Source organism: Cuculus canorus, chromosome 2 (genome assembly GCF_017976375.1).
Source record: "Cuculus canorus isolate bCucCan1 chromosome 2, bCucCan1.pri, whole genome shotgun sequence".
Lineage (NCBI taxonomy): Eukaryota > Metazoa > Chordata > Aves > Cuculiformes > Cuculidae > Cuculus > Cuculus canorus.
In genome coordinates, this window is record NC_071402.1 from 68406746 (window position 1) to 68432003 (window position 25258).

Below are 25258 nucleotides of genomic sequence, written 5' to 3' on the forward strand. Positions count from 1 at the left end.
AGGAAGGGGTGCTTGCACCCAAAGCGCTTCATTCATAGAATCATAGGATAGTTTGAGTTGGAAGGCACCATAAAGTTCATGAAGCCTCAATCCCCCTGCAATGGGTAGGGACACCTCCCACTAGACCAGGCTGCCCAAGGCCCCATCCAACCTGGCCTTGCACACCTCCAGGGATGGGATATCCACAACTTCCCTGGGCAACCTGTTCCAGTGCCTCACCACCCTCACGGGAAAAAATGTCTTTGTAATATCTAGTCTAAATCTCCCTTTTTTCCTGCCTAAACCCATTATCCCTCATCGTATTACTGCACTCCCTGATAAAGAGCCCCTCCACAGCTTTCCAACAGGCCCCCTTTAATTACTGGAAGGCCACTATAAGGTCTTTTCAAGCCTTCTCAGATGAACAACTCCAACCCTCTCAGCCTGTCCTCACAGGGGAGGTGTTCCAGCTCTCTGACCATCTTCATGGCCCTCCTCTGGACTCACTAATAGATCTATGTTGTTCCTGTGCTAAGGACTACAGATCTGAAAGCAGTACGCCACGTGAGGTCTCACCAGAGCAGAACACAGGAAGAACTGCCTTTCTTGACCTGCTGGTCATACTTTTCCTGATGCAGTCCAGCATATGGTTGGCTTTCTAGGCTGCAAGCGCACATTGCCAGTTTATTTCTACCTTCTTATCCACCAGCACCCCCAAGCCATTCTCCATGGGGCTGTTCTCAATCCCTTCATTCACCAGCCTGTATTGATACCAGAGATTGCCCCAACTCAGGTGGAGAAGTTTGCACTTGACCTTGTAGAGCTTCATGAGGTTCACACAGGTGTCCTTCTTCCAGCTTGTCCAAGTCTTTCTCGATAGTATCCCTTCCCTCCAGCACGTCAACTGTGCCAGACACCCTGGTGTTGTGGGCAAGCTTGCAGAGGGTGCCCTCAATCCCACTGTCCGTGTCTGTGACAAAGATATTAAACAGCATTGGTCCCTATACTGACCACTGTGTCCCCACTGCAAATGGCAACGATGGTGGCTGGTGCTGCTGCTGGTATAAGACATGGTTATTACTACAAAAAAGTGGAATGTTTTGATTTAAGCTAAGGTAGAGTTGAATTTCACCTAAGTTATTGACAGGCTGAGAGTTGGGGTTGTTCAGCCTGGAAAAAAGGCTCTGAGGAGACCTTATAGTGACCTTCCGGTACCTGAAGGGGCTACAAGGAAGCTGGAGAGGGACTGTTTTCAAAGGCATGTAGTGACAGGACGAGGGGCAATGGGTATAAACTGGAGAGGGGCAGATTTAGACTAAACATAAGGAGGAATTTCTTCACTGTGAGAGTGGTGAGACACTGACACAGGTCGCCGGAAGTTGTGGCTGCCCCATCCCTAGAGGTGTCCAAGGCCAGGCTGGATGGGGCCTTGGGCAGCCTGATCCAGTGGGAGGTGTCCCTGTCCATTACAGGCGGGTTGGAACTGGATGATCTTTAAGGTCCCTTCCAACCCAATCCATGCTATGATTTGTTGACAATTACACCTGAAGCCACTCAGATCGCTTGTTTTCTTTCAGACAGTGTATTTGCAGACACCGTTCATTCTCTGGAGATGGTAACATTTTGTGTGGAGTATGACCTGAAGCTGAATAGATGTTTTCTGTAACCACCTCTGTGTAGAGCCTCTCCCTGTCCCAAAGGCACGGCCAGACAGCTCCAAATTAGAGGGAGTTTTGACTGCTGTGAAGTTCATATTAACATCCCAATTAGACCTTGGGGAGTAACAGAACGTGCATCACGCTTCTGGGGGCATTTACCCCTATTCATGTGACCGGGCTATTCACCCCTCCCCAGGGGCTGTGTTCCCCGCCCCTCCCGCCGGAAGTGACGCGACGCGGGACCCACGTGGCGCGGAGATGGCGGCGACAGGAGCGCTGGTCACTGTCACAGTCACTTACAGTAAGAGACGGGGCGGGGGAGGTGTGTGTGTGGGGGGGCCCGGTTTCTCGGCAGCCGCTCCGCTCATCCGGTTCCAGCTCCCCCGCCATGGGCAGGGACACCTCCCACCAGACCAGGCTGCTCAAAGCCCCATCCAGCCCGGCCTTGAACGCCCTCAGGGGTCTCTTGAGCTGATCCAGCAGAAAGGAGGGGAGGAAAAAACCAGCTTTTCCCGTGTCAACGGGAGGATTAAACTTGCCTCACAAGCGCTAGAGCAACTGTTAAGGATAGGAAGGACGTGGAACTGTTGGAGCGGGCCCGGGGGAGGCCCACGAAGATGATCAGAGCGCTGGAGCACCTCCACTAAGAGGACAGGCTGAGAGAGTTGGGGTTGTTCAGCCTGGAGAAGGCTTTGGGAGACCTTAGAGCGACCTTCCCGTAGTTAAAGGGAGCTACGTGAAAGCTGAGAGGGGCTCTTTATCAGGGTGTGCATGGATAGGATGAGGGCAAACAGCTTTAAGCTGAAAGGAAGGAGGTTTAGACTAGATATTAGGAAGAATTTTTTTTTCCTGTGAGGGTCATGAGGCACTTCAAAAGGTTGCTCAGAGAAGTCATGCATGCCTCATCCCTGGAGGTGTTCAAGACTAGGCTGGATGAGACTTTGAGTGACTTGATCTAGTGGGAGGTGTCCCTGCCTGTGGCCGGGATGAAGGCTGGTAGTCGATGTTCTTTAAGGTCTCTCCCAAACCATTCAGTGATTCTATGCTTCTATGATAGTGGTGGGAACAGCTGACAAGGCTGTCACAGACCAAAGTTCACTTTCTCGGTAGCAATCGTCATTCAGATGAAATAAATGGCTGAAGCCATCACTGTATGTTAAACAGAGGTGCTACCTGATAGGCTTTCATCTTGTTCATTGAATAAGCCTGAATGCTTACGAAACTGCAACAGAAAGTGGTAGTTTCATCACTGTGACAGCTGAGTGCTGACCTGATGAAATGGGTTACTCAAAGGCCTGTTGGCATGGTTGAGCGTTGCTCAGGAAGAGAAATAGGAGAGAGATGAAGGTGGTGGAAGGGAAGATAAGATTAAGCCTGGATGATCTTTAAGGTCTGATGAATAGGATGATCTTTAAGGTCTCTTCCAACCCAAACTATTCTATGATTCTCCCTGTTTGCCAACAGTCTTCTTCTCTGATACAGTTTTTATCTTTCCCCTTGTTTTCTTATCTGCTAATTACTTTGTAGTAACAGATAGCAAAATGAAGGCATCCTTCCACTTGGACTTCAGCTGTCTGATGTACCTGTTGCTGTCAGGTGCTGGCTTATTACTTAGCACAAATGTTTTCATTAAAGTTTTGCGTGCATGAGTGAATGTGAGGAAAGATGGAAATAAAGGTTAATAAGAAGAAAGGTCGTAGACCCACCTTTATCACTTGACAATCTGCAAGAAACCGAATTTACCTGGGTTTTTTTGAGGAAGGGGTATTTTACACTAGTAGTTGCTTTAAATCAGTATTCTCATTCTGTTATAACCCAGGAGGTATTTTTCATGATGATTTCACTCTGCTGTGAATTTACAGTAAAATTTTTGTTACAGTCTGCCCAAAGTGGTACTCATCACTTGTGATTAAATCTGTTTCTGTTGTTCAGCAGACTTCAGCTGTTCTCTTCCCCATTTGCTGTTTTTTTCTCTCTCAACTGCTGACAGGCACAGCCCTTACACAAAGCACTTGTATATATTAAAACAACCTTTTCAAATATTATGAGGTTAGGTTCTGACTTTTTGGTTGCTTCCCCCTCCAAAACAAACTGAGAAGAAGGTCTGTTTATACAAACCATTCCCTGAAGCATTTTCCATAATGTAATTTTGAGCTTAAAACCATTTTGGAATGAATTGTTGTTGCAGGTTGCGAGTTTTTGAGGCCATGGTGTCACTTGTCACATGACTCTGTGAGGCTGGAATGTTTCAAAAAGATCGATGTTTCTAGCACTTTTCTTTGTAACAGATACACGCACTGCAAATTACCGGCCTTTCTTTCTGGTGTTTGTTAAGTTCTCTCTTCTTACAAAGTACAAAATGCCTGTCTTGATTTCCCTTGCAGCCAACAGTAGCTGATTCCTGTGGGTGCTGTCAGATTGACAAGCTTTAAGTGTGTGGGAGCAGAGGGTTATAGAAAAGGTCTGTTGCAAAGCAGAGATTAATATACATTCTCCCTTTTTTCTAAGAACTTCCTGCTGTTAGTGTGCAAGTAACTGTAAGGAGTCTGAAGCGTGCTCTGTAAGAGGAGGGTGACATATAGGCTAAGACTTCTCAAAGCAGCTAAGGCTGCATAGCAGCAGTAGTACAAGGAGAAATAATTTTTTGACCATGAGAATTCTTTCAGGTGGGTGGTGGAGAGCAGGCAGGATAGACATTGATTGCCTGTTTCTCACATATGAGAATCAGGGAGCAAAGGAAACAATAAATTGTCTCAAATTCTCCAAGACACATGCCATTGAAAGTTAGAATAGAATGGAATCACCAGGTTGGAAAAGACCTCTGAGATCATTGAGTCCAACCATTCCTATCTGCCACTAAACCATATCCTTAAGTACTTCATCTACCCGTCTTTTAAATACATACAGGGATGGTGTCACAACCACCTCCCTGGGCAGCCTCTGCCAGTGCCTGATAATGCTTTTGGTGAAAAATTTTTTCTTAATGTCCAGTCTGGTGCAACTTGAAGCCACTCCCCCTTGTCCTATCACCTGTCACTTGGGAGAAGAGACCAACACGCATGTCTCTACAACCTCCTTTCAGGTAGTTGTAGGCAGTGATAAAGTCTCCCCTCAGCCTCTTCTTCTCAAGGCTAAACAACCCCAGTTCCCTCAGCTGCTTCTCACAAGACTTGTTCTCCAGCCCCTTCACCAGCTTCGTTGCGCTTCTCTGGACACGCTCAACATCCTTCTTGTATTGAGGGGCCCAGAACTGAAAACCGTATTTGAGGTGTGGCCTCAGTGCTGAGCACAGGGGCAGAATCACTTCCCTGGCCCTGCTGGTCACACTGTTTCTGATACAAGCCAAGATGCCATTGGTCTTCTTGGCCGCCTGGGCACACTGCTGGCTCGTGTTCAGTCGGCTGCCAACCGATACCCCAGGTCCTTCTCCTCCAGGCAGCTTTCTAGCCACTTTTCCCTTGGTCTGTAGCTCTGCACAGGGTTGTCGTGTCCCAAGTGCAGGACCCGGCATTTGGCCTTGTTGAACCTCATCCCACTGTTCTCAGCCCATCCGTCCAGCCTGTACAGACCCCATGTTCCTTCAATTCCTACAATTAAGAAATGGAATGCATCATGAAGGTGTGGGCTTTCATGCTTTAGCCCGTGGGATGGCTGGACACCATGTGCACTCTTGAAAACAAGTGGGAAATAATATTTAGCAGGAGCATTATGCCAGTAGAATAAGTCTGATCCAACTCTTTAGGTTACTATAATGTAAACCAGAATGTTCAGCTGAGTTAAGTTACTCCAAGGGTAAGGAAATGCAATAGAAGCCTTTGAAAATTATGATTGTACATGAGAAACGTTCATTTGAGAACTTTGTGCATTAATGGAAATAAGTATTAGAAATGGAATTCCTGTATTATTTTATAAGTAACAATAAGTATTACTGTTACTTTGTTTCTTGTTAGGCAATGAAAAACACAGTATTCAAGTTGCTCCTCAACAGGAAGATGGTGAACCTACGCTCCAAGACATGGCTCTGCTTATTGAACAAGTCACTGGAGTTCCAGTTCCTTTTCAGAAACTGATATACAAAGGTAACTTATAAATCTGTGGATGTTTCTTATAGGTGATACCTTTTGTAGTAGTCACTTTCAGGTGTCCGTGTTTTGAATGTCTTCCTGAAGACATCCTTATGCCACTAACTATATTTTAACTTTTATTTTCCTCTCTTGTTTTCCATTTAGGAAGGTCACTCAAAGAACTGGAACAACCCTTGTCAGCACTTGGTGTTAAAAATGGTTGCAAAGTCATGTTGATTGGCAAAAGGGTAACTGTTGCCTTTGGACTTTTTTTCTTTTTTTTTTTTTCCCTTAAGTTATTGTCATTTCCCTCAATGATTCAGCTGCTGAGCACAGAAACATGTTACAATGTAAACCTAATCTTGTATTCTTACCCACAAAGTTGAGTTCAATCTCACTTTGTACTGCAAATAACTGCAGTTTGTACATTTCAGTGATTACATTATTGACTGACTTCTGCCTTATGTTATTGACAGTGCTCATGAATCTTCTGTATATTGATGATCTTATCTGATAAATCTTACTTTTCTGGTTAAAAAAGGAAAAAAAAAAAGGTGTAGCTACTGCGTCTGCTGGGTTATTTCTAGTGAAATGGCTCATGGCTGGCTTTGCCAAGTAGAGGACAAGGTAGTATCTTGTGATATAAATATTCCTTTCTAAAGATAGAATCGTAGAATAGTTTGGGTTGGAAGGGACCTTAAAGATCATCTAGTTCCACCCCCCTGCCATGGGCAGGGACATCCCACTATATCAGGCTGCCCAAGGCCCCATCCAACCTGGCCTTGAACACCTTCAGGGATGGGGCATCCACAACTTTTCTGGGCAACCTGTTCCAGTGCCTCACCACTCCATGGTGAAGAAGTTCCTCCTTATGTCTAGTCTAAATCTGCCTCTCTCCAGTTTATACCCATTGCCCCTCGTCCTATCACTACAAGCCTTTGAAAACAGTCCCTCCCCAGCTTTCTTATAGGCTCCTTTCGGGTACTTGAAGGTCACTGTAAGATCTCGGAGCCTTCTCTTTTCCAGGCTGAACAAGCCCAACTCTCTCAGTCTGTCCTTGTATGGGAGAGGCTCCATTGCTCTGATCATCTTTGTAGCGCTCCTCTGGACCCGTTCCAGTAGTTCCATATCCGTCTTATATTGAGGATTCCAAAACTGGACACAAGATGCTAAGCTAACAAAACAATTATTTGCACTTTTCCTTTCTCCCTTCAAATTCATCTACAGACATTGCTGTGTTTATATACATAGCCATTTTGACTGTATTTGTAATTAAGCTTTGGAAGAAGCTTATTTAATTGGTATTAAAATATGTAAGTAACCACAGGGTAGTATACTTTTTTAAATCAGCAAAAGCCTTCATGTCTCTGTCGCCTCTGTTGCTGCTTTTTAATTGCATAGTGTCTCCGATTGTTCCATAGTTGTGAGTATTGTACTTTTCAATACACAGAATAGTCCAGAAGAAGAGGCTGAATTAAAGAAGTTAAAAGACTTGGAGAAGTCAGTGGAACAAATAGCTAATAAGTTAGAGGAAGTTAATAAGGAGTTCACAAGTATCCAGAAGGTAAGCGAGTTTCGTATAATTTTATATTTTTACGAAATGATTTTGTGGGTATATATATATTTTAAAAAAATTACTGTTTAAAGGTTTTGTGTAGTCAGTAATAGTTTGCCTCTTCTAACTGCCCAAGAGGCCTGTAAAATTCTTACTGAATTTCAGATGCTGTTTATAGGCTTGCAAAATGGAGACATGGCACCGTTTGGAAAAGGGTATATATTGTTGCATGTTGAATAAATTATGTTCTTTAGATTTAGAAAAAATCTGAAGGAGAATTGTTTAATCTCCTAAGTTAACCTATCAGATCTTACATTTAGCATTTCAAAGATAGAAACATAGAATGTTTTGGGTTGGAAGGGACATTAAAGATCATCCAGTTCCAACCCTCTACCATTGGTAGGGACACCTCCCACTAGATCAGGCTGCCCAAGGCCCCATCCAACCTGACCTTGAACACCTCCAGGGATGGGGCATCCACAGCTTCCCTGGGCAACCTATTCCTCATTGCCTCACCTCCCTCAGTGTGAAGAATTTCTTCCTAATGTCTAGTCTAAATCTTCCCCTCTCCACTTTATACCCATTCACCCTCATCCTGTCACTACATGCCCTTGTAAGAAGTCCCTCTCCAGCTTTCCTGTAGCCTCTTCAGGTACTGGAAGGTCACTATAAGCTCTCCTCTGAGCCTTCTCCTCTCCAGGCTGAACAAGCCCAACTCTCTCAGCCTGTCCTCATGACAGAGGTAGTTCAGCCCTCTGATCATCTCTGTAGCCTTCCTCTGGACCCGTTCCAACAGTTCCATATCCTTCTTATGTTGGGGATTCCAAAACTGGACATAATACTCGAGGTGGGGTCTCACCAGAGTGGAGTAGAGGGGCAGAATCTCCTCCCTTGACCTGCTGGCCACACTTCTTTTGATGCAGCCCAGGATACGGTTGGCCTTCTGGGCTGCGAGTGTGCATTACTGGCTCATGTCAAGCTTCTCATCCATCAGCACCCCCAAATACTTCTCCGCAGGGCTGCTTTCAATCACATCGTTCCCCATCCTGTATTGAAGCTGTGGATTACCCAGACCCAGGTGCAGGACCTTGCACTTGCCCTTGTTGAACCTCATGAGATTCACACAAGCCCACATCTCTTCGTAGAATACAGACTGAGGTTGGAATCCGTATCATACCTGAAGCTACAGAAATAGTAAAAGATTTTTTATACTGTGGTGGACTGATATATTTTTTAAGCTGGGTATTTCATAGGGTATGGAATAACCTACCTTCCTTCCTTCCTTCCTTCCTTCCTTCCTTCCTTCCTTCCTTCCTTCCTTCCTTCCTTCCTTCCTTCCTTCCTTCCTTCCTTCCTTCCTTCCTTCCTTCCTTCCTTCCTTCCTTCCTTCCTTCCTTCCTCCCTTCCTCCCTTCCTCCCTTCCTCCCTTCCTCCCTTCCTCCCTTCCTCCCTCCTTCCCTCCCTCCCTTCCTTCCCTCCCTTCCTTCCTTCCCTCCCTTCCTTCCTTCCTTCCCTCCCTTCCTTCCTTCCCTCCCTTCCTTCCCTTCCTTCCCTTCCTTCCCTTCCTTCCCTCCCTTCCCTCCCTTCCCTTCCTTCCCTCCCTTCCCTCCCTTCCTTCCCTTCCTTCCCTCCCTTCCCTCCTTCCTTCCCTCCCTTCTTCCCTTCTTTTTCCTCCTCAGGGATTTTTAGCAAAGGACCTCCAAGCAGAAGCGCTAAAACAGCTGGACAAGAGGATAAAAGGAACTGCAGAGCAGTTCATGAAGATCCTGGAACATATTGATGCCACTGTAAGTAAATAACCACAGAAGAGGATCAAATCCCAACAGAACCTTACTGTTAGGAATATATCTTCTAATGTGTTTGATGCTTTGGAATACTAGCAAATTTATTTTTGCTTTGAAAATTAGTTAATTGGTTTACTCATTTTTCTTTAATTTCCAGCTCTTGCTCCTGTATGTCTCCAAAAGAACAGTTGGCAGCATCTGTTTCTAAATGGTGACATTAATGCCTGTGTATGCATTCCCATTCTACAGGAGAGCTTCATTTGGGGCAGCAGCCTGTTAAGACTATATGAAATGGGTATCCTTTAATCAAGTTTTACCCGTTTAGTTTGTCTTGGCAAGCAAACTTCCATATTAAACTTCATGGTAGCAGTAAAGGTCTGTAAAAACCCCACTAGATAAACTTTGTATTCTATATTGCATATGAACAAGGAGGTCTTGAATACTGAAGAACGATCTGGTCAATCATATGTGAACTGATGGTACATTTATTTGAGATGCCTGTGTATTAAGGACTGGATTCTTTGCTTGGAATGTTCTAGGGTATATCCAAGTGCTTCACAGTCATTAATGAGTCATAACTTTACAGTATATTTATAGTGCATAATCCATATCTTCCTGTATCCTATAGTAGCTGAGAGGTGAGAATCAACCTGTGTGGAGATAATAGAAGATTATGGCAGCTAGTGTATTTCCTTATTCTGTTTCTCTGTCTGCTGGTATTTCTTTGTAAACTTCATTATATAATTATGTTGCGTATCACGATCACTGTTGATCATATCACTGCACTGGTTCAGCCCCACCTCGAGTGTGTGCAGTTTTTACCACCACAGTATAAAAAAAAATATGAAGCTACTGAACAGTGTCCAGAGGAAGCCACAAGGTCGGTAAATGAGGAGCATTTACTGCATCCTTGCAAAGGGAGGAGGAGCAGGTGCTAGTTTCTTCTCTCTCTTGACTAATAGTAGGACTCGAGGGAATGGCAGGAAGATGCGATGGGGAGGTTTAGGTTGGATATCAGGAAAAAGTTCACCCTCTGTGTAACTGATTCCCTGTTTGAAGTGGTACATTAATTATGATTTATCATGAAAATAGCAATAAGGAGACAACTGCTTCATTTAGATGGGATTAAAGCTTATTTCTGATCCCTTCAATTCCTGTTACGAAGTCCTATTTAGAAAAAAGTCAGTAATTGTTTGCTGGTGTACAGTTCCGGAACCCAGCAAGCAGCCTTGAAAAACCCTTTTCACTGCTTTCTCATCAGTCCAAAATGAGTTTTCCAAGTTTACTTTTGATTCTGGCACTTTTTGCCTGGCTTATCTATCTCGATACACAGAATACTCGAAATAGTAATGGACAAGGGAGTTTTAGGTTTAATACAAGATTTTAGAAGACTTATAACTTGGTTACTTCATGTTTAGATTTAGGAGGCAATGGAGTCCCTGTGCATCAGTTTTGTCTCTTGTGGGAGTGGAGCTGCCAGTGCTAAAACTGATTATAATTACTATCTTTTAATATTTGTAATAGTAGTTTGTTATTTTGCTGTGTAAGAGCCTATGGCATTGATAAGCAAGAAATAAGTGAGGGTTTTGAAACCCTCAAATGTTTTGAAAGCAAGAAATAAGTGAGGGTTTTATTACTGGGAATTGAAGTTACATTACACATGTTAAAGTCCCTATTTATTTGTTTAAATAAGGAAGGGCAGCTGTGTTTTTTGTTGTGGCAGCTGAATTTCTTTGAAACTTCTGTGAGGTCTTGCAGAGGAGAGATACACGTAGTTGGGTGCAATCTTTACATAAAATGTAAAGTCATTTACGTAAGTAATGTTCAGTGTAGTGGAATTACACTAGATCAGGTGAGCAGGCTACCAGCTTCCTGAGGTGTTACTTAGCTGTATGGTAGTTGTGCGACATACAGAAGTAGCAACACAGAATGGTAATGAAGTATGTATATGAACAATCAAAGGGTTCCACTGAACTAAGAAGTGGTAAATAGAAATGCAAAGCAGAAAAGCATAAAGCTTCCAAAAAGTATTTTATCTGTATCTCAGAATTGTTTTATGTTTAGTGTTCTTTTTATTAGCCAAACAAAAAACAAGTTCTCACAAATCTCTTGATTGATATTGATGACAAAAATATGCTATTGATTCAATCAACAGCATGTTAGAAAAAGATAAGGGGAAAAAACAGTGACCGAGAGAGCTGCTTTCTACTAAGACAGAAGACTGAATGTATTTTAGAAGTGAAACATGCAGCAAGCTCACACTGTAGATGTTCCAGTTTGTTTCTTTGGCAAAACTGCCATGAAAGCTCTTTAAAGTGTCTTGGCTGTCATACATTGTTTGGATCAATCAAAACCATCTAGCTTGATACAAAATGAGGTTTGTACGGTTATAGAGAGCCTGCATATTGTTGTCTTATCTCTTCCGGGGGTGTCACCCTCTTGCTGTTAGCAGATAAGCTCATTAATTAGAGGAGCTGAGTATGGAACTAATAAGTCTTTTTTTCTAGTCTCCCTGTGTTGAACAACTGCACATTTAAAAGAAGTGATTTAGGAAGTGGAGAAGTAGGTCAGTAGTTGTACAGTATTGTGATGGGAGAGCAAAAATAGAGTGTTGTCACTGCTAGGGGTGTGAAAGGAAAGTCTATAAGGGATGCTTTTGGGTAGAGTAGCTGCAAATTAAACATTTTAACATTAAATGTGTTTAAACAGCTACTACTTCGGCAGTGAGAAGGGTGGAGGGTTCTTATGAGTATTTTACAAATTTTTGAATGCTGTGGCTCAGTCAGATGTTCCTGTAAGCCTCTCTTCAGAAGGAATAAAAATCGAGTCATGTTCAACAGGTTAAGGGCTGGCGGTGTGTGTGCATCACGAGAAATCCCACTTATTTCAGCAGTTAAAACATTTGGTCCAGGAGTAAAAGTCAAAGTAAACTATCTGTTACAGATCTCAGTGGATGCCACACAGAAGATCCTTGACTTGATCATCTAGCACAGTTATTTAAATAACTGAAAGGCTTTTTTGAGGAAAAAAAAAAAGAAAGCTTTTCTGAGATCAGTAGGAAAATTTAAATCCACAGGCATGACACTATGCACTTGTTGTGACCCTGCTTTCATTTACGTGAATTCTGTCACTGATACTGCAATCTGAGAAATTACTTTGTTCTCATGATTCTTTCTTATTAAATGGCAGATTTGTAATCTATAAATTGCAGAGAACAGATTGTTCTAACAACTGAAAAAAAAAAAAAACCCTTCTGAAATACCAGTCACTGATTTTGTTACATAAATTCATGACAAAATCATCTGTCAAATTACATGTGTCAATATTGAGGACGCTGATAACATTATTGACTTGTAATTATGTGCTGGTGGCCCATCCTCCTTTTTTGAAGATTGGTTTTGGTTATAAATCCTCTGTGTAACTGAAATTACTGCAGTGTTCTGGTGAAAGTTTTTTTCACTGTCTCCTTGTCCCAGTTATATTTGGTAAATCAATACTAAATTAACATTTCAAAGATTAAAAGAAAGAAGTATTATGAAGAAAATCCATCATTGTGCCTGTAACAAACATTTCCCAGGCTTCTGGGAAGTTTTGCCACTTATGGTAAGATGATAATTTATTACTAAGCCTTTTAATTTATCTGGGTAAATAAATATTTCTTACTGTAATTCTTAAATCTCTTGGCATGAATCATAAACATGAAATCAAAGCTTCCAGGTAAAATTTTTCTACAGCACAAAAAGCATGTAGTTTTGTATTTTTAAAAGAAAATAATGAAAAAACTGCTTGTTAGATGGATGAGGCGTCAGCAAAAAATCCTTGTTTGCAACTGATCAGCACTGGTGCCATGTGTAGCAGAGTGATTTTTATTTTTTTAAGCAATTTGATAATAAACCAAAAATGTTTCTATCTATTACTGGGGAGGGACTGTTTACAAAGGCTTGTAGTGGTAGCACAAGGGGCAATGGGTATAAACTGGAGAGGGGTAGATTTAGACTAGACGTAAGGAGGAATTTCTTCACCATGAGAGTGGTGAGGCACTGGCACAGGTTGCCCAGGGAAGTTGTGGCTGCCCCATCCCTGGAGGTGTTCAAGGCCAGGTTGGATGAGGCCTTGGGCAGCCTGGTCTAGTGGGATGTCCCTGCACGTGGCAGGGGGATTAGAACTAGATGATTTTTAAGCTCCCTTCCAACCCAAACTATTCTAGGATTCTGTTATTACTAATAACTGCTAGTATAGGAGATTGCCTATTTTAAGAATGGTGTCCCTTTGGTTCTGATAAGATAGTCATAAATAATTAATTTGAATAGCGTTTGTTTTGTCTATTAACTGACTACGCTGCTGTAAAGTGGATTCAGGTATCAGATATTACCTACTGGGGTCTATGGTTTAGGAAGTAAGAAATAACCAGGTAGAAGAACAATGATGTGGTGGAAACACTAAGCTTAGACATCATTATTGGAAGCTCTTCCAAATCAAATGGGACTTGAGCAGAGTTGGAGGTGATGGTCTAGGGCAAAAGGAGATGGTTTTATTAGGAGATCAGCTGGGAGAGGGGAAAGAAGTAACAAGTCAGTATTTCATAAGAAGCAATGCTGAGGAGAGATGGAGTCTGCGTTTGTAGTTAAAAGAACACTCAGTAATATTGAGGATCTACAGACAGGAAAACACACACATGAATTTATTACTGTGTAAATGGTGGTTGGTTTTAAGGCTTATAAAAATGTGCGTTGTACATACAATAGATGAGGTTGTAATATGTGCGTGTCCGCAGTGCATCTTGGCATATCTGCAGGGTGAGAACTCTCCAAGAGATGTGGTTAAGCGACTCTGAATTCAGGAGGTGGGAGATTGCCACTGGCAACAGAGGGACTCAGGCTCCATTCCTGGGTGGTTGGAGAGGACAAAGAACCTGTGACCCGGACTTCTACTGAAGTTGTTGGGTTGAAGCCAGCACTGCAATCACTTTTGAAAGTTTAAGGCCATACAAACCAAGGTCTGTGAGACTTTATGAGGATTTTGTCACAGAGAAAGTGCAGTGCAGAGGAGAGACTTACTATAGAAGTAAGAATATGCTGTGCAGTAGAAAGTCACATGGTGATCCAAAGTACTGCTGTCCAAGCAATGCTAACACCAAAATGTAGATTTGGCAAGAGTTTTGCATAAGCATTGCCTAGGCTTTAGCTACTCCTTCTTTAATTAAATTTGATTTTAATTATATATTGAAATGTTATTGTGACTTAAGGTTTACTACCAGCTTCATTTGTTAAACCCTGAATAGTTGAACAACGTATTCCTGGAGAGGAGATATAAGCTGACAAAGGTAAAACAGAAAGCCTGTGAGATTTAATTTGATGTTAAGATTTGTAAACCTCACTAAATTTGCAAAACACCTTTTAAGCAGCTTGATAAGTAAGTTAGTACACCTGGGCCTTCCAGTGCGCTCTCTCTGACAAAGAGTTTACAAAGTGTGATTTGAAAAACAAACCCCAGCAAAGCAGCTATGGGCGTGTGCAAGCAACCATAGGAGTTTGCATGCACAAATGTAATTAAAAAGAACAGTTTTAAAATGTTGTCAAGACCAGAAACAGTCTGAATGTCTTCTCTGCACTCAGATTTCAAAGTTTCTTCCAGTTACCAATATCTGTTTCAGAAACAGGCTTTGTGTGGTAAGCCCAGCTGGAATTTCCTGTCTGCTATTGAATGTTACCTTAGGCCTTTTCTGATGATAAAAGATTGTTTGTTAATTTGCTATTTCAGACTGACAGGCACACTTGCACAGGCCAGAATCTCTTTCAGAAAATACAGCCTGAAATAAGTACTGAGTAGAGGGAGTGTAACCAAGCTAGAGCATAGTTTCATTTTTAATTTGATTATTAAGAAATTACAAGTAATGGAAAACTTCAAGGCATAGAAAAATTTCTGTGAAAGTGAGATAACATCTTCATTTTTTTGGTGAGAATCAGCCGCTGGCAATTAGGGTTAACCATTCTTTGCTCTTTCAGACTATTGCATATATAGAGTCAAAATAGAACACATCAAATACTCTTTTTATGTTACATGTTTCTTGTCATATTTTGTTCATCTTAAAAAGCGAATCGTGTTGTTGAAAACCAAGGGAAAAATAGGAATGTTTTCTTGTGGGGTTGCAAGGTCCTATGTCCAAGATCCCTTAGAATAGTTCATGTAACTTCTTAATAACTACAGAGAGCACGTATTGCGATACACATTACTAGAAAATACACTTTGTGAAGAGCAAAGTAGCTTCCCAAATGAACAATATAAAAAGGTATGCTTTGGAAAATTGATATATGCCACCTAGTAAAAAGGAGGTTTTGGTTTAGGCAGACCACTGTTGAAAAAATAATAACCTAGTAAACATCATATATATATAAATATCATACACAAGATTCCCTTTGTTGCTTCAGTCTCTAATTCTTACCCATAAGATTTCAACTTGATTGTGGCTGATCTTCAGAGGCAGCTCTTCCCAATCTATCCATTTCTTGATGTAGAGGGCAACCCCTGCACCTTTCCTTCCATGCCTGTTTCTTCTGAACAGCCTGTAGCCAGCGACTGCTGTGCTCTAGTCATGGATTCATCCCACCAAGTTTCTATAATGGCAGCTAGGTGACGGCTTTCTAGCAGCATTGTGTCTTCCAGCTGCTTCTGTTGCCCATGCTGTATGCATTGGTGCAGAGGCACTTCAGGTGGGCTGTCGGCTGTGCCACCTTCTTAGAGGAACACACATTAATTCCTTTGAGATAGTTCACTAGTGTTTCCTTGTTGGCTCCTCTTACCTCAGGAGCCCCTGCTCATCTCTGTAAGACATCAGGTGTGCTTCAGCTTATCCAGCGTGTCTCCGAGCAACACGCTGAGGGCCTTTGCTAGCACCTTATCCTTCTAACCTTGATGTGATGTCCCACAGGTTGTCACAGGAAGCCTGATATTATCCCTCTCCCCTTTCAAGTCTAGTTTAAAGCAGTGGCAGTAACACCAGTCACAAAGCCATTAATAACAGCTGCAACTGGAAGGATAAGAGAAAGAATTACCCAGGCTTCAGATTCCCTTACCAACCATCCCAAGCCCTTGAAATCTCTTTTGATTGCCCTTGGAAATGTAAGAATGTGTCTCAGCATACCCATTATTTCCTCACCCATGGTTCTGGCAAAGTATGTGAAGCCTGGTGATGATTATTCCTTTGAGTTATATTACTTACAGTGTGCTAATTACTGCACAAATACTGGAGCAATGGGATCCCCGAACTCCCTGGGATCTCAGCGATGCCTATAGTTTCACTTCTTGTGATGGTCTATCCTTCTGGTGTGGATTATTGTGTATTTTTAACTCTTAGATTAGGTGCAAGACTCCTGTATTTAAGATCATCTGTGTTTGGCTGGACACTAAAAGAGCCCTTTTTTTTTTTTCTTTGATTGTTATAAAAGATAGTGTATCTAAAACTGCCAGTGGGGCTTGCATTTTAGCTGAAACGAATGTGAAACAAGAGTAGTATAGGGAAACCTCTATTCTTGATATGGAGTTAGGTTGGAAAATAAAAGGTATCATGGTGAGAAACTCCAAGATCTTTATGCATCTTCAACAGTGAGAGCATGATGTTGCAAAAAATGTTCGCATAAACTTTATGTAATAGTAATATCTATACAGGTCTTTTACCTGTTTCAGAATAACATCATAAACCTGAGCCACCAACACCCCGTTTTCACATAGCTCCAAAAAGACAAAGCATGTAACATTTGCTAAGATTACACACATAAACACATTGGGTGATAGGAGTGCAGAAAATTATGCAGTTTGAATTAAATTAAAAGTTGTCAGCATGTAAGACTTCACATCTGTTGCCTTCCATACTTGCAGAGAAGATCAGTTGTACAGCTGAAACAGACTGGTAATGCCTGCATTACTGATGATACATTCTAATGATGGCGAATGATTGAGTTAATGGGTTAGTAAGAAATTAATTAATCTTTTAGCCTCTGAAAAACACTGAAGTTGAAGCTCAGCAGAACGGTTAACATAAACCACAGCAGACAGTGTAGGCAGTCTGTTGCTGTATGTTACCTAAAGACAGGTGGTAAACTCGCTGGCTCAGTTCTTTGCAGTCAGCATGCCACATCCCTGACTTTTTGGATTTATGACTTTTCTTTTAAATTCTTTCTTGTATAATCTTCCTCAGTGAGCAGGCTTGGCATTTTCAGGATGCCTGTTCAGAGGGTTCTTTGATACATTGGGTTCCTGCTGTAAGTTTACTGTGTTAATTTCAACATTAAGCTGCATCAACTTCTTTGTTTATTTTACTGCAGAGTCTGCCAGAGAATTTCAGTGATTGCAAGCTGAAAAAGAAAGGGTTGGTGAAAAGGGTGCAGGTGAGGTTTTTTTTGTTTTTCATTAATGCTGCACACTTGTATGCCGAGAGTTTGTGAAAATGAGAGCTGCTTAGAACTTAGATTTTCTTCAGTGTTTGTTCTTACGTTGGTATTTCTTATGACCTCCCTTTGAGAGGTACTTAATAGCTATATAGAACAGCATAAAAAAATACAGATTTTCATAGTTTGTGCTAGTTTTGGATAATATTTGTAATTTACTTCAGTGGTTGGCTTTATGTCTGCCTGATTATGTAAAGTAATTTCTATAACTTGTAAACAGAATGGGATCATTCCTCATTTCCCATATCTTGGTGGGCTAGAGTAACGAATGGGTTCTGGGCACAAGGTCAGAGTCAACCGTAACTCCAGCCAGACCTTGCTAGAAGTGTTCTTTGGAAAATGTATTGCAGTGCACCAACTTTCTGTGGAGAGCAAGTCTCTAAAGAAAAATCTGCACAAAAGAGCAGCTGTGCTGGGAGGTGGAGTTTTTAATTGCTTTTACCATTGTGTGATGCTTATAAATTCCTAGGGATTGTTTCCTTAGTGACCTTAAACTGCATGTTTGTAAATAAATACTGGAATTTGTCCTTCTTGCCCTCAAAGTATGACTTCCATAAACGAATGGTAATGCTACTCATATTACTGTTTTGATTTGTATTATGTAAGCTTCAGTCATAGATTAGACTCCTGAAAATTGTTTGTGAAAGTACCTTGCATTCATATATGGAGTTGAAAGGTTTTGTCTTTCACTGTATCCATACTGAATACTTTCCATTAGTGTTTTCCAACTTTTTTTTTAAATATCCATCTATTTTAAAGGACGTCCTGTGAAGAAGTACTTTGTAGTAGAAATATTTTTTTGTTACAGCTTTGAGGGACAAAGCCCTTTGTACTCAGTTATGGATGTAAGTTTGGATAATGCAAACAGAAATGAAGATGGTTGCTGGTGTAGCTATGTTATATGGGGCTCTGAACATGGTCTTGAGTCCATGTGCCTAACCAAAGCAGCAGAACTTTGTAATAGAGGTATGTTGGTAAACCTCATGGCAAACTACTAGAGCTCTGCTCTTGGGTGAATTTATTGCAGAAATAAGTGGGGTTTTGTATAAGAACTGCTGCTAATGCATGAAACAGGCTGTTGAGCGGAGGTCAAAATTCCTGATGAGCTTTTATAGGCATAGTGTTCTGCAGCTGTAGGTTATGAAACCTTTGAGGACTGCAGAAGAATCTAAGATGTTTCAAACCAGAGCAGTCAACAACAATTTGTTTTTCCAGAGCAAGATGATGATGGCAAGTTATGCCTATCACCCTTAAGTATTCATGAAAGGAAGGGGGAGCTATTAACTACCTTCTCTTGCTGGCAATCGCATATCTTCCAGAATGAGGAGACTTACATAAAACAATTGCAACCAGCTACTGCAGTTGTTACCACCTTAATGTTTTTTAGACTAGACATAATGAAGAATTTCTTCACCATGAGAGTGGTGAGGCCCTGGCACAGGTCGCCCAGGGAAGCTGTGGGTGCCTCATCCCTGGAGGTGTTCAAGGCCAGGTTGGATGGGGCCTTGGGCAGCTTGGTCTAGTGGGAGATGTCCCTGCCCATGGCAGGGGGGTTGGAACTGGATGATCTTTAAGGTCCCTTCCACCCCAAACTATTCTATGATACTGTGATTCATCTCTCAAGTCCTTACAGAAGTGAGTAGATGCTAGCTCAAGGGACTGATTGAAGACAGAAGATTCAAAACTCTGTGATGGTTGAGAAATAGTCACCTGGCACAACAGTTTGCTGCTTTAGAGGGAAAAAAGTTTCTTAATGTCATGTTAATGTAAATAACATTAAGTATCTGGTTTGACTGCTAAAGTCTAGTGCAAATGTAGCAAAACTGATTGAATAGATAGTGGGAGAGTGCTCAGAAATGATGATGTACTCACATATACATTGGAATTGGCCTGGAAGAATTTATTGTCTTAAAGTGCTGGCACGTTGTGCTGTATACAGCATAAACAAAATGACCAGTGGCTGCTGGCTCTTAATCACTGTGTGCAGGTTGCTATACTTGTAAGAACTCCCAGGCAGGTCCTAAGAAAGTTTAAGGTGCTGTGGATTGCTCTTTTTGGAGAGAAGTCTTCGGTCTTTTGAGGCACACTGGCTACTTGCTGATAAAGATGAGGGCTTATGTTGCCCTGTGGTTCTGAGAAACAGAAGAGGCCTTGGTTTAATGAGAGCTTGTTTTAAATTTGACTGAGTAATTTGTCTCTCCCACCCTTGGCTACAGAAGTATGTGTTTTAGAAATAAGTTTATAAGTCATGTACCAAACTGAAGCACTAACTTGTCTTAAACGTTTGTGATCCGTATTGTTGTTTATGAACTTTGGATCAACTCGGAGTACTTCAGCAGTAGGACTGGTGAGGATGGGCAGCCGCGTTATTGCCTTATCAAATGTCATGTTTCTTGTTGGATTCTGGATAAACAAAATTGTGAATAAGCTATTATCAAACTGAACTGGAAGGTGGTTGTTGAGTTGGCTTCTTTAGATTAATGATGGAAACTGCAATTTCTATTCTTAAGAAGCATCTACCATTGCTGTAATTGCATTTCCAATCACATTTGTTTGTTTCCTCTTTTCAGGCTTTTCTTGCCCAGTGTGATACCATTGAAGGAAATATTGGTCAAGAAATGGACAAGCTACAGTCAAAGAATTTGGCACTGGCAGAATGAGGCATTGCCCTACGTAATTAGGAAACATAATTGCTCTGTGAGCAAGAAGACAAGTTTGCTCTTTGTTTTGGAGCACGTATTCAGCTTTTTTTTTTTTTTTTGAAAGCCCAGTCTGTTAGACTGGTACCAGTCAATCATTTCTTGCTGGTTGTCTTGTTTGCCGCTTGGTTAGACTTCTTACTTTGAAAAGAAAATCCTTCTTGAAGAATGGCAGAAATAATCTTTGTGGTGAATTGTTATGTATCTTATGGATGAATGTTTAGTTTACTAAGTTATAAAGTTTGCAGTGACAGGCAATTTTGTCTGATATGTCTTTGAATTTATTGAATTTATTTACAGCTCAAATCAAAGAAGGTCTGTAATCATACAAGTGCCATAAGTGGCAATTGTAGGACTTCAGCTTGATTGAAAAAGGCAAACTGAGACAACATCTGGGAGAGTTGAACATTCTAGTAGACAGTTCAGAGCAATAAAGAAAACCCTACACATTTGTATCTACTTAATGTTTGTATGCATTTATAAATATAAGAAAGCTTGACTTTTCCTCTTGACTATAAGGAAGTCGTACCTATTTTAGCCTTAAACTGTCATAATAAATGGAATGTACTGTAACATGTAAGGTACTTAATTTTGAGTGGTGCTTTAAGTTGTTACTGAGCTCCTTGATACTGACGTATGTTTTTTACATAGATTACTGATGTACTGTGGTTTTTATAGATTATTCTTATTTTTATTGTTTGTGTTCCCTCTTGAGTTATGGTGGGAAATGAAATGAGATTGCTCATGCTGCTCATATGCCAAGGGTTTGGTTCAAGCAAGGTATAACTAAGGAGCTGTTTTGAAAGGAATTTTTTGTACTCTTTTTCTGATTTCACTAAATTAATGATGCTATATTTAATGGAAAATTGTAGTGATTATTTCTAGTCTGTTAAGGTAATCAGTGAACTTTTATAACCTAATACAAAGTGACACAGCTTTATTTTAGCAGTGCCATGCATCTGAGGGTTTTGACTGGTTGTTGCAGTCAGATAGGTGCCATGCTTATCTTTCTCTGTTAGGTGAAAAATAAGCTTTTGTAGGAGATAGTATGATAACTGTCAGCAGGTGCAGCCAGGGCTGTTGGTCAGAGCCTGGGGCTAATTTAACTATAGCGGGAGCTGCTTTCTCACTGACACTTCTGGTTGGTCAGTCGTATACACAGTGGCTGGTGAAATAGTGGCTGGTAAGGAGCCTTTTTTCCATGGGAGGAAAAAAGTCTCTTTAATCTCAAACGAGTCAGACTAAGAATGTTTAGAAATGGCCTGTGGGTAGTGAGCTTTTATCCATATGGGGCTATTTTAAGATTAGCTGTCCTTTCAAGATAAACGTAGGGAAAGTGTGTAAAAATATTTTAACTTCTAATAGGTTATAAACCTTAAATAATACCTAAAGTATTATTAGAGGATTGTCTTTGATCTTTGCAGTTAGAGGAGCATTTCTTTAGTGAAAAATGTCATTGGACAAATACGGTGTTAGTCCTGTGTTTTATTCGGAAAATGCCTTTTGACCATACCAAGGTTGGAGTTGCCATATTTTTTGCTGTTAACCAGTTTCTTCAAGGTTGTAATTTTTCTTCAGATAAGTCATCTCAGCATCTGTGGAGGATTTTAAGGTCTGAACTCCTAAGAAGCTGTCTCATAGAATTAAAGAATCATAGAACGGTTTGAGTTTGAAGGGACCTTAAAGATCATCCAGTTCCAACCGCCCTGCAGTGGGCAGGGACACAACCCACTAGATCAGGCTGCTCAAGGCCCCATCCAACCTGGCCTTGAACACTTCCAGGGAAATGATATGTTTGGTAGGACTATGGATATTTTTTTCCTAGGTTACCGGTGTGGTCAATGCTGCATTTTCCCAGCACTTTAAGGTCAGGAGGAAAAAGAGTTGGTTGTAGCCATTTTTAGTTTGGTGCTGCTCCTGGGCCAGATTCAGCTGACTCTTAAACCACCAGCAACACAGTTGCCTAATTCAAAGTATGCAAAATTATGCACTTTTCTATGATGCGAAGGATCCTTGCTCTCTCAAATATAAGTCTTCTAATGTGTTGAACTTTCACAGGTGAATGTGTAACAAGTAAATCACCTTCTGGTACTCATGAAGAGAACTGGGAGCTGTAGTCCTGGCAAGGGCTGTGTCCGTTTCTGCTGCTCCTTTTTATTTTTCCTCTCTTGGGTGAGAGCGCTAAGGCTATAGGCAAACATCATCTTCCAAGCACTGCTTCCCAAAAACTGCTGTTTCTTGAGATGCACTTGTGTGAGTGCAACCTCAGCAAGTCTCAAAGCCAGGTGGATTAACTTTAAGATGTTCCATGGTAGGTCTTCTGATAACCTGGTACTTTGAGGCAAAGAAAGTGGGGATGAATTTTCCTCACCAGCACATCTGGATTCAACAAGAGAAGTGTGTCCTGAGCTGGAGTTAAATTACAGTGGTAATTCCTGGTACCAGAGTGTTTGATTTCTAGGTCAAAAGTATCAGTGTATGAAGACAAACCTTTGCAGTATAAGTTCTTTTGGCTTCCAAATAAATAATTGATTTATTTTGGAAAACAGTTGTTGTACTTAGAGTTATCAAAGGATTAACTTTTATACTTAGTTTTGAAAGAAGAGCCCTATTTTTGTTTTGTAATAGCCTTAAATTTCAGTAAAAGCAAACTTCTGTGCTTTTGAAAAGTGCAGCAGACTACAGTTGTGGGAGGAAGGGAAAGGAAGAGCAGATTTTAAATACTCCTCAGAATTTGTAAAGGTAAACGTGGATCTCGATCAAGCTTAAGCTGTGTTCTCCCTGATTCAGTAGTCTAGGCATCCAATGTTGCCTATTTTGCTGCTGAATCGTTTCCCCGGCCATCTGCCCTGATCATGTCAAGTGAGAAGTGACTCCCTTTTGCCTTAGTTGCACTTATCCCATTGTCTTCCTCCAGTTGCTCTGGCTGTGTTTACACAACTCAGATTTGCCATCTGGGCAAAATGTCTTGCCACAAAGTTTGTCTTCTATGAAAATGGAAATCAAATTACATACTTCTTTGCCCCCTTTTTCTCCCCCAGCTGCTATAGGCTGGTGTGAGATGGACCAAACCCAGCATTCAGGGGGCTGGAGACTCTGGAGCTGTGGTATGTCTTGCTCTCTGGGACAGCATAAAATAGGCTGCTTTAGTGGTGTCCTCTGTGACCAAGTCCTCCTGAAGGAAATGTTGCAGTAAACCTGGAGTAATGCGCTTTTGACTTTTAATGGTCGCTCATGGTTTTGAGTGGAGTACTTGACAGTGTGGAACTTGGGGCTACGTTTTTTTAGTTAACTTATTTTATTGTACTATCATAAATGAAAAGGTAAAAATAAAATATGGAAATTCTCTGCTGTCCTTGGTCATGATGCTGTCATGAAATGCTGTAGATGGGCTTTGTTTTAGCGGGGAGAATGCATGCTGTTACATTACACCACGTTACAGTGTGCGCTTTAAACGGCAGCTGCTGTGCCAGGCCCGCGGAAGGGTGCTGGGGCTCAGTGCCTTCAATCTTGCGGTGATGGGCAACAGGCTGAAGCTTAAAGAAAAGGTGGGGTTTTTTTCTTAAAAACACTCTTTACTTGGAATCATAGAATCGTAGAGGTTGGAAAAGACCTCTGAGATCATCAAGCCCAACCATCAGTCCAACACCACTGTGCCTACTAAACCATGTCCGAAAGTGCCACATCTACTGCTTTTTTAACACCTCCAGGGATGGAGACTCCAACACTTCCCTGGGAAGCTTGTTCTGGTGCTTCACCACTCTATTGGTAAAGATTTTTTTTTCCTAATAGCCAATCTAAACCTCCCCTGGTGCAATTTGAGACTATTTCCTCTTGTCTTATCACTTGTTACTTAGGAGAAGAGACCAATGCCCACCTCCCTACGACCTCCTTTCAGGTAGTTGTGGACAGTGATAAGGTCTTCCCTCAGCCTCCTCCAGCCTAAACAACCCAGTTCCCTCAGCCGCTCCTCATATAACTTGTTCTCCGTTCTCCAGCCCCTTCACCAGCTTCATTGTCCTCCTCTGGACATGCTCCAGGACCTCAATGTCTTTCTTGTAGTGAGGAGCCCAAAACTGAACACAGTATTTGAGGTGTGGCCAAGGACAGAAGCATGATCACTTTTCTACTGCTGGCCACGCTCTTTCTGATACAGGCCAGGATGCTATTGGCCTTCTTGGCCACCTGGGCACACTGCTGGTGCATGTTCAGCTGCTGTCAACCAACATCCCGAGGTCTATTTTCAACACGTAGCTTTCCAGCCACTCTTCCCCAAGCCTATGGTGTTGCACGGGGTTCTTTTGCCCAAGGTTCAGGACCCAGCACTCAGCCTATTGAACCTCGTACAATTGTCCTCAGCCCATGAATTCAACCTGTCCTGATGCCTCTGTAGAGCCTCCCTGCTGCTGAGCAGATCAACACTCCTTGAGCAGATCAACAGCTTCACAGTTCATCGAATCACTAGGTTGGAAAAGACCTTTTAGATCATTGAGTCAATCATTCTTCTACACTGAGGGCTTCTGGATCTGAGTGTATCACAGAATCATAGAATGGGTTGGGTTGGAAGAGACCTTAAAGATCATCCAGTTCCAACCCCCTGCCATGGGGGGGAACACCTTCCACTGGACCAGGTTGCTCAAAATCTCATCCAGCCTGGCCTTGAACACCTCCAGGTGTGGGGCATCTACAATGTCTCTGTGCAACCTGTATGTATAAGAGGTACTGGGTGTTTTTCCTTTTCCTTTTATTATTTCATTAGAACACTTTTTGGGGGCACTTTTTTGGGAATTTATTCAGTCACGGCCAGCAGCTGGATGATGGCACCTCTTTAATTACAGTGATGTTCCAAAGGCTTAACTACTGAAAAAAAGCTGATCACATCAGATAATTTAGAGGATACAAAGCTACTGGAGAGCATCCAGAGGAGGATCATGAAGCTGGTGGAAGGTTTATAATGGAAACTGTACGAGGAGCAGCTGAAGTCACTTGGTCTGTTCAGCCTGAAGAAGAGGAGACTGAGGGGACATCTCGTTGTGATTGAGTGCTTCTTCACAGGACCTGAAGGAATTGAAGGA

General features: G+C 41.7%; 1 protein-coding gene across 2 annotated transcripts; it reads left to right on the forward strand.

Moving 5' to 3' along the window:
• The first annotated feature begins 1870 nt into the window (after positions 1 to 1870).
• BAG1 (BAG cochaperone 1) lies at positions 1871 to 23511 on the forward strand. Of its 2 annotated transcripts, XM_009563027.2 has the most exons (7): positions 1871 to 1938; positions 5588 to 5716; positions 5867 to 5949; positions 7152 to 7265; positions 8936 to 9043; positions 17362 to 17424; positions 20055 to 23510. In XM_009563027.2, the coding sequence occupies exons 1-7, from the start codon at positions 1896 to 1898 to the stop codon at positions 20142 to 20144; spliced, it is 630 nt and encodes a 209-aa protein (XP_009561322.1). In that variant the 5' UTR covers positions 1871 to 1895; the 3' UTR covers positions 20145 to 23510. The 2 variants fall into 2 exon arrangements, with proteins under 2 accessions (XP_009561322.1, XP_053916120.1); XM_054060145.1 differs by lacking the exon at positions 17362 to 17424 and having other exon boundaries at positions 20055 to 23511.
• Positions 23512 to 25258: the final 1747 nt, after the last annotated feature.

Excerpts from the sequence above, each read along its gene's own strand:
- BAG1 (XM_009563027.2), top strand. The coding sequence starts at position 1,896 with ATGGCGGCGACAGGAGCGCTGGTCACTGTCACAGTCACTTACA. Across the intron at positions 5,717-5,866 it reads TCAGAAACTGATATACAAAG|GAAGGTCACTCAAAGAACTG; the intron begins GTAACTTATAAA and ends TTTTCCATTTAG. Across the intron at positions 7,266-8,935 it reads AGTTCACAAGTATCCAGAAG|GGATTTTTAGCAAAGGACCT; the intron begins GTAAGCGAGTTT and ends TTTCCTCCTCAG.